Source organism: Equus quagga, chromosome 22 (assembly GCF_021613505.1).
Source record: "Equus quagga isolate Etosha38 chromosome 22, UCLA_HA_Equagga_1.0, whole genome shotgun sequence".
NCBI lineage: Eukaryota > Metazoa > Chordata > Mammalia > Perissodactyla > Equidae > Equus > Equus quagga.
In genome coordinates this window covers 31,907,958-31,917,346 of record NC_060288.1, presented here as the reverse complement: position 1 = coordinate 31,917,346, position 9,389 = coordinate 31,907,958, and the positions used below count along the sequence as shown (strand labels likewise).

The 9,389-nt window shown below is 44.1% G+C and overlaps 1 protein-coding gene across 1 annotated transcript; it reads right to left on the bottom strand.

Annotated features, from left to right (window-relative positions):
• Nucleotides 1–4,345: 4,345 nt before the first annotated feature.
• On the bottom strand, nucleotides 4,346–9,023 carry LOC124231654 (sperm-associated antigen 11B-like). The gene is made up of 3 exons (XM_046648452.1): nucleotides 8,969–9,023; nucleotides 7,877–8,026; nucleotides 4,346–4,479 (listed from the first exon to the last, which is right to left on the bottom strand). The coding sequence occupies exons 1-3, from the start codon at nucleotides 9,021–9,023 to the stop codon at nucleotides 4,346–4,348; spliced, it is 339 nt and encodes a 112-aa protein (XP_046504408.1).
• Nucleotides 9,024–9,389: the final 366 nt, after the last annotated feature.

Here is a 9,389-nt window from a genome sequence, read left to right as displayed (position 1 = left end):
TCTATTTTGTCATTTGGAATAAGCATCTCCATTTGCATATGGAGGCCGTCCTCCCACTACCTCATTGCTTACATTATTCTATACAACAACAGGAGGATCTGGGGCCTGCCTATCCAGGGTTATTTTTGTTGGTGGGTTACTTTTGAAAAGCAGATACTGCTGGGGAATCCTCCCTGTCCTTCAAGATCTGAGTGAAATTGGGGGTAGAATATAGGATTATTAGCTATAGGACAGGTGAGGGAAGTAAGGCCTATCCAATAGCCTCTTATTATAAAGTGTGACTCCATCTGTGCTTTTTGCTCCTAACATCCTTGGCGTGGTTACTACAGCCCTCTAGATCTTCCCATTAGAGTCACAGAAAGAGCTCCCGCTGCAGTCCTGCCCAGTACTGCATTAGAAACACACAGCCAAAACGTGGTACTGAGATTTGGAACTTGCAGGATACATTAATACAAAGTCTAACGTCTCTCAATTAAAAGAAATTCCCCTCATGGGATTAGCTGAGTTAGGAGCAGCCATGGGGACCAGAGACAGGGATCAGCCCAGCCTGTGGGTAGAGTGACCCAGGACAGGGAAGGGCCTGGAGACCCCTCCTCAAGTTCCCTCTGTCCCAAGGACTCTTCTGTCACTGTCCCTTCATTCACTCACAAACACTCATGAGCACTTGTGTACATGTGTATATGATGTATAAGACATGTGGCACTGCAGTTTGGCAGCGAAGGGCACAGACGTGCTCCCAGCACTCATAAATTCACCTTGGAGTGGGGGTTAGACATTTGCCAACCCTGCATTACTTAACTGTGGCTTCACGGGGACATTTAACCTCCCTCTGAAGGTGAGTAGGTCAAGTAAAGGGGCGTGGCAGCATAGAAGGAATTCAAAGCAAAAGGTCAGCTTGTGCCAAGGTATGCCAGGGAGAAGGGTCCTGAGGCACTTGAGGAATGAAAGACCATTGTGCTTGGGATTCAGAGAGTCAGGAGGAGAGCAGGAGTCAGAGTACGGTAGGCGGTAGAAGCCATGCTATGGATCCAGGGCTTTGTGCTGGGAGCGGTGTCATCCTTGACTCACTGCTTGCTCTCATACCCCATGTCCAATGTGTCAGGAAATCTCTTAGCTTCCCATCTTACCTGATTCAGAACTTAACCCCTTATCACCTCCATGGCACAGCCACTCTCATCTCTCACCCGGCTTATTGCAATAACCTCCTGATGAATGGCCTGCTTCTGCCTTTTTCCCTCCTCTACCCTCCACACAGCAGCAAGCTACCCTCACAACCCCACAGTGGGACCTGACCTTGGAGGCAGTGAAAGGGATGCCATGGGAAGGAGAGATGAATACTGCAGGGGGTGGTTCTTCAGTGGCCTCAAGAGGGATAAAGGTCTGAACTAAGTGGAGCACCTGTGTCATTAGGTGGATGGAGGCGTTAACTACAATTAGGAACCTGGTGGGCAAACAGGACTGAGGATGAGGCTGAGGATTCTGAAGTGCAGTTGTCTGCGTGGGCTCCTATAAGAAATGATTGAGGAGATGATTAGAAATACTCAGATGGGATTCCAGCGAGGGACTAAGGATAAAGAATGGGTGTGGAAGTTGCTGATGTTAACAGTGTTCACATGAAAAAAAGGAAAATTTAGAGTTGTATTAATAAATGTACTTCCCAGTCACCAGCAGTGGTCACAGGCTCACATTGGCACTCAGAGTCACATGACACAATAGGTCTTTCCCCACTGTGACTTTTATTTGGCTTAAAGGGACAGAAAATATGATGTGCACAGTGTTTTCATCTCGCAAACCTGAAGAGAGTTGCAAGGTCATTTCCCCAGGAAAGCCCCATTCTAATGTTGACACCTCATTCCCAATATTGTCAATAAAATACTCCTTATAAATATAGGAAAACAAAGAAACAAGGAAACTCTAAATGGCTTCCTAAATTCCTCAAAGTGAAAGTCCAGGTCCTCCTCTGACTCCGAGTTCACCACCTGACTCTACTGCCCTCTGGCCTCATTGCCGACCCTGCCCCTAGTTCTCTTGGTTGCAGCCACACTGTCCTTTTCTTGATGGTCTTCAAATGTGCCAAGCACATGTCTTCCTCCGGACATTTGTCATTTCCTCTCCTGGATGTGGGCCCATCCCCTACCAAATACAGCGCATGGAGGGCCCACTCCCTCACCTCTGTTAAAGCTTTACTCAGCGAAGACTTCTCCAACTCCTGCACCCAAAGTGGACCCTGCTGCCTGGCAATTTGTATTCCTTTCCTGCTTTTTCTTATCCCGTATCATTTATCACTTTCTACTATATGACCTATTCTATTGGCACATCCTGCTTATTGACTGTCTCCCCAGTTAGAATGTGAGCTGCATGAGGATAGGGGATTTTGTTCATTGCTGGATGTCCTGAATCTAGAACGAAAATCAGGCATTGTAAATCTTTATGAGATATTTGTAGAATGAATGAATGAATGAATGGATGGATGGATGGAGTGAGTGAAGACAGTAGGGAAGCCATTAGAGAGTTTTAAGGAGAATGGTGACATATTTAGATGTGCTTGTTTGCAGGGAGGTCCTCTAGTTTTTGCTGTCCTTTCTCAGTCATCTCAACTTTATGCTACCATTAAAAACTTCTCCTCACATACACATATGCTCCACCCATTCACTCTCACAATAATCACTATTTTAACTCTTACACCAAAAACAAACAAAAAGCTTCCCTGAGTAAATTTTTGTTCTCATCACTTAGAAGGAGACACTGACATCCGAAGGCTAAGTCTCCCAGGCTATGTTGCTAACTGAACTCGATGTAGGACCCAGGTGCCCTGAGGCCCAATCCCTCAGCTAGATGTAGCTGCAAAAACATGGAGACAGATGTCACCCTTCACTTTTTCCCAGTATCTCTTCCTGTTGTCTCAGACCCCACTTTCTTTCCTGGACTACCTTCCATGGCACCAGAATTCCTCCTTTCTCATCTTCTAGATCCCTCATCATCTCCCGCAGTGACTCCTCTTTTCTAAGCTTCACTCAAACATTAGCCTTCTTCAGTGTTGTCCCTCTGCTCCCCTAGAAAGTTGTCCCTGGATGATAGATTATAAGAGTTTTTCAAGATTTCAGTTACCATCTACAAGGGAATGCCTTCGACTCTTTTGTTTCTTGTCCCCTCCTCACTCCTGGAATCCATATAAGTCCATTGAAGTCCATACTGGTCATCTTGAATGCCCCAACCCTTCAAATCCAACGTGTTCAAAACCAATCTACTCCTCTGCATGCTCCTCCTGCTCCCCCTCATCCTGTGTGTGTTACCTTGGTTAACACGACTCATCCACTCCATAGCCTTCCTTCTTCTCTGTCACCAAACCTGTAAACTCAGTTTCTTTAGAACCCCCTTAATTGTTCCCTCTTTGTAGCCATTACCTCCACGTTAGTCACTGAATGGATGTCCTTGGACTCCCCCATTGTGATCATCCATTACCAGTGTTCCTACCTCCATCTCACACATTTCCAGTCCATCCTCAATTCTGTTGTTAGAATTAATATTCTAAAATTGAAAATATGATTATGTCACTCCCCTGGAGCACCTGATAAGCTTCTTTTGTGTAGCACTCTAAAGTCTTTATCACAATATTTGTTTCCTTCCACAATTTCCCAGCATTTTCTAACACCAGCATCATTTAATACTCGTAATGTCTCTTTTGCAGTTAATGTTTAATTTCTCCCCGTGTACTTAGCAAACCATTCTTTAATGTCTCCATGCCTTTCTATAAACTGTACCCTTTGCCTGGAAATCTCTGTCTCTCACCTTCGCTTCACAAACTCGTAGTCATCCTCCAAAATCCTGCTCAAATTTCCCCAGGAACCCTTTCTTAATTCTCCTATATCTATCTTCCTCATATATTGCCTTGGATATATCCACATTATGGAATATGTAGCATTTTATCGTATTTATGTCTTTAGATATCTGTCTCCCCACATATTCATGTTTCCAATTCATTACATTTCTTAGTGCCTAGGATAAAAGCAGGTAGTCAGAAAATATTTTTAAAGTAAAAGAGCAAATTACTTGAATGTTTTCCTATGAGGGTTTATTGCATCCACATGTGTCAGCAAAAATCACCTGATTTTGAAGATTTTGTACATCTCAAACTAAGTTAATTTCTCTAAGATCAAGTCTATAAGATCATGTGTAGCCAGTCTTTTCCTTAGCTACAATAAAATGTTTAGACTCTCTGGCATAGATTATAATGCCTGAGCTCCTCTCTGCTTGACCCTTTCTCTCAAAAACCTGCATCTGGATTGATGACGTGGCCCAGGAGAATAGGCAGGTGGACAGAGCTGTGGTTCCTATGTCAGCAACCTCAGTTCGGATGTAAACAGCAGGCATCCTTTTTCTTAGAGCAGTAGCCTACTTGTACTTCCATATAATTACAATATTCTTGACAGTAGCCTTCGCTTCTCTTGCAGTTGACAATTTTGAAATCTGGTTCAGGATCTGTATAAAGAAATACCCAACATTAGGCTCTTAAAATCATTTCAAGAAGCAAATGGTCATTTTACCTGAAGGGATATGGTGGAAGATGGCAAGGATAAGAAACAGGTTTCCTTTGTATGTGATCTCTCATGTTTCCATGGAACCATCTGATATATAAAAATCAGATCCTTGATTTTGGCTTAAAAATGAACTGTTAATTTACAGGCGACTGGGAAGAGAAAGAGTGATGGATGTGTTATGATAAAAATGTTTCACTTTAAATAATTTAGAATTCTGTGTAAGAAGACAAATAAGGACTCTCTGAGGCAAACTGGGACGTGATATGGCCCTATCAAACACGTATTGAAGCGCAGTGGTCCTCTGTGGTAGTAGATAGAGCCATCCCTGGAGGGGAGTTGGATCGCTAGGCCAGGCCAGGTGAACAGGGTAGCATAGGGTAGAGCTTTAAAGAGTTAAAGAGATTTCTTTTTTCCCCCTCATCATAAGAGAGTGCTTGGAAGACTATTTGGGACCTAAAATGTGTGCCAAGTTTCTTGAGTAATGTGAAAATGATGTCTCACTCTAAGGTTCAAGTACTGAAATTATTAAACATTAATTTTTCTCTTATATGGTACATTATGATGACAATTGGTAGAAAAGAGAAAGGGGTAAATGTTAAAAGAACAAAATAGATGAACACAATGCAAGCAGAGGGATGCTATCAGAGTATTAGTGGTAAGTATCTATCTGGGGAAAACTTCCGATGGACATCATGCCAGGATGCTCTGATTATCATAGGTTCTGTCAGTGACTTGAGATCTGATCTTAAGACAAATTAAATGTGAAGACATATTGTGGTCTTCCTGTCCTAATTTTTTTCACCAATATACGTTGCAAATTATTTGTCTAGATTAATGAATCAATGGGTTAGTCAATTAAAATTATTTTATCACTTCATTGTCTGACCAATAGTCTTCTTTTTTTGGATAAACAAAAGCCTTAGCATATTTAATGTACACAATTTGATGAGTTTGGACATATGCATACCCTTGTGATACCATCACAACAATCAAGGTAACAAACATTTTATCACCTCCAAAAGATTCCTTGTGTCTGTTTTTGTTTTTTTTTCTGTTTTGTTTGCTTTTGTTTTTCTTGTGGTAGGAATGCTTAACAGAAGGTCTCCTCACTTCACAAATTTTTAAATGCGCAATACCGCATTGTTAACTATAGGCATGGTGTCGTCCAGCAGATCTCTAGCATTTATTCATGCAGCACAACTGAAACTTTATACCTGTGGAACAACAACTCTCCATTCATTTCTCCCATCCCTTATCTTCTAGAAATTCCATTCTATTGTCTACTTGTATGCCTTTGATTATTTTAGAAACCTCATATAATTCATAGTTTCAAGTTCGGAACTATAAATTCAACTCCAGATACATAGCTCTGCTTCTTCCAAGAGAGAGGTTATCTGTTCAGACCTTTATCTGTCTTGTTCAATCCCTGACACAATGCAGGAACTATTTCCTTTATGCCATCTCCGGTAGATGAACCTAGAATCATCTAAACACTGCTGAGAACTTTCACATTTTTCTAAGTCGTACTGTGCCAAAGCTGTAAAAGAACCATTGTTAGGAATCCTTTTCTTTTTGGGATTCAAAACTCCTTCTCTATAAAGTTCACTCTCTGATTTTGCTTAGTCTTTTGGATCTACTCAAAATAATCCTGCTTGCCAGCTAGAAAGTGGCTGACTGATTTTCTCCTAAAAACACCCATACATTCGTACGTACAAACATACATGCACGAAAACAACTCAATCACTCTTCCTTAGAGAGAAGTTACGTTCTTCTGCTGGTTGATACTTATGTTGTAAAGACACAACAATAGAGGCCCAGGAAGCCCACACAACTTCCCTGAAGCTCATTGCTCAGGGCTGCTGCAGGCAGGGCATGGGATGCGGTTGGCAACGTGCTCTGTTCTTAAAACACCTACTCTCCTTCTCTTAGCTGGATTACTGAGGTGTCTGTCTCCTCTGAGGCTCGTAACAGAGGAGAGGATGACAAGGAGAACAGAGAGCAGAGTTTCTTATTGCTTTGTTCTATTACATGCTGACTTTGTGCTCAGAGTCAGCTGACAGGAGGACGCATCTCCACTCCAGCTCAGGGCTTACTCCTTCCTGGGCCCCTAAGTATCTGGTGACATCTAAAGCTGGTTGTTACTGATGCCTCATGGCCTCAACTGTGTCCCTCTTCAACAGGAGCAAAGGGACTCCTGTGTGAGACCCACCTCGGGACCACAGAAAGTACACATTTCCCCCCCCCCCCCACCCAAATCGCTAGGAGTGCAGGCCCATTCCAAAGCAGCAGCAGCCTCTCCTTTGCACCTGCCATTTGGAAAGACCTGGGTTGAAGTCTTGACTCTGTCATTTACTAGCTGTGTAATCCTGGACAAAATATTTCAAATCTCCTCAGGTCCCTCAGTCACCAGATGGGAATAATAATCCTGTCTCATAGATTTGTTGTTACACTAAATGACACTGCCTCGTATTGTTTATATTTGTGGCCCAATCATATTTTTTTCCCCTCCCTTGGGAAGAGAACCAAACTCCTGAGTCCCTTGGAACTGAGGGCCACTTGCAAAGGGACTGAAGAGATGCTAGGATAATGCAGGGATTACAGTCTACAGCACTTTAGTATCTGGGTTTCCTCTGCCAACACCCATGTGTCCTCCCTGCTCTCACCTATTGATCTTCCAGCATCGTTTTCCCTGTTTCTGGGTCAATAATGAGTTTTGGATTAAGGACATCTTGGAATCTATGGTTTCCTCAAGGTCCATATGGATTGGAAGCTGGCACTGGACAAGGGTTTAGGGGTTAAGGATTGACCAGAAAAGTGGCTTTTTGTCCTTTGTCATTCCCTATACTCCGCTTCGTCCCAGTAGCCTGACATCTCTGACTCTCCTTTGCCATCTCATCCCGGGAGCCATTCCCTGAGCACTCACTGGTCCCCTGGCACTCTGCAAGTATTTAGTAAATTTCTGTAGCAACAATGGACTCCAAGGCCAAGGGAGAAGGGCTCAAACTGGCAGGCAAGGGATGACTTACTCAGTATCATCTCCTATGACTATTGGGTTTGGGTGAAATAAGAGAATTGGCCTCAGAGGATTTTTTCCTCTCAGGTTCCCAAGTTTCCCATGTTTCATGAGACCTTGAGTGATCCAGTCCCAGAGGATGCTGTAAGACCCCCATGACCTTCCTGACAGGTAGGGCGGCTTGAGCCATCCACATGGTGTCTTCATGAAACACAGCCTGTCCTGACTCTCAACCACTGCTCAGCCCCACACAGTCACCTTCCCATCTATTCATTCACTAAACAGTTCCCGGGTGGATGAACTTGTCATCAGCTTTTGTACTTACCCACGTAAGGGGGAGTGCGTGGTAAGAGGTAGTCTTCTACTAGCAGGCGGAACATGTGAGCCCTGCTTGTTCCTCGTCGAGGGGACTCTTCCCTGGGTTCTCTGGGACCCTTGGTACCTTGCTGGTTAACATAGCTGGCTCTTGCTGATCCTGGTTAAGCGTAAATACACAGCAGAGAAGCTTCAGAGCTCTCTATTCAGCAGATCCAGGAAGATGCAGCACCTATACTCTAAGGGGGAGTCAATGTGAAGGAGGGAGGCGGTGTGGGGGGTTTTGCTCAGTGGGGGTGAAGTTTCAGCCACGTAAGGGGATACGTTCCAGAGACCGGCTGTGCGGCACAGTGCCTCTAGTTTACAATACGGTATTGTGCACTTCAAGATTTGTTGAGAGGGGAGATCTCATGTTAAGTGTTCTCACCACAGAGAAAAAAAAAACAACACAAAGGGCCACAAGGACACTCTGGGAAGTGTTGGATACATCTGTTCTCTTGGCTGTGGTGATGGTACAACAAGGGTTTGCATGTGACCAATTCATCAAATTGTACACATTACCTACATGCAGGTCTTTGCATAATAATTATACCTCAATAAAGCTGTAAAAGAAGAGGAAGTGGAGGATGGGATGGAGTAGGTTGGAAGGGACCCAATGTTATGTGGATTTGTGTGCTTGTGTGTGTGTGAAAGAGAGATATACAGAGAGAGACAAAGAGGTGAATGATGTGTGAAAGGATAATGGAGCCTGAGTACCTCCTTGAAGCCAAGCTGAGCATCCCCCTAGGGCATCACCAACACCGTTGTTGAGATTCCCTAAAATGTAAGGTCCTTCCTGATACAGACTGTCCTTCCCTGTAATGGGAAGGACAAAGTTAAAAGATAAGAAAGTGGAGTCAATGGCGTGACCCTCTGTCCTGGGAAGCTATGCCGTCAGCATATTCAAAGACTCATTTACAAATCAGCCAGAGACTCCTGCCTAAAACCCACCAGGAAATGGGTTCCCAGGGCCTAGTGTCTGACTGCCCTGCCTGGACTCCCATCCTGGAAGTGATCATTGGGGAGAGCCTGGCTCCAGGCCCCGGTAGCATTTCTGATTTACCTGGAAACAGCAGGGCCATGAGGAGAAGGGCGAACTGAGGGAGGGATTGCTTCATGTCCTTGAGGGGCTGCAGGCTGGGATGGTCCAGGGCAGGCAGCAGGGCTTCCTTTATAGAGCTGAGCAGGGAGTGGGCCTGGTGCCCAGAAGAGCTGCCGTCCAGAGTAATGTCTCAGTCCCGGAGGACACATGTAAGTGCATTGTTTTCCCACTGCCGGGGGAACAACCATGGAGCCATTTTTCTCAGGAAGTAAATAGCATGCCTGAATGCTTTAGGTGGGTTTGGTGAACAACAAAGAACAGGGAAAGAGAGAAGTAGCAGAAAATCAAAGAGAGAGGTAAAATAAGTATGTCATTAACATAAAATCAGTTTCCTCAAGTGCATTTCATTAAAATTTGTTCCATGGTAACATAAATAAAACTG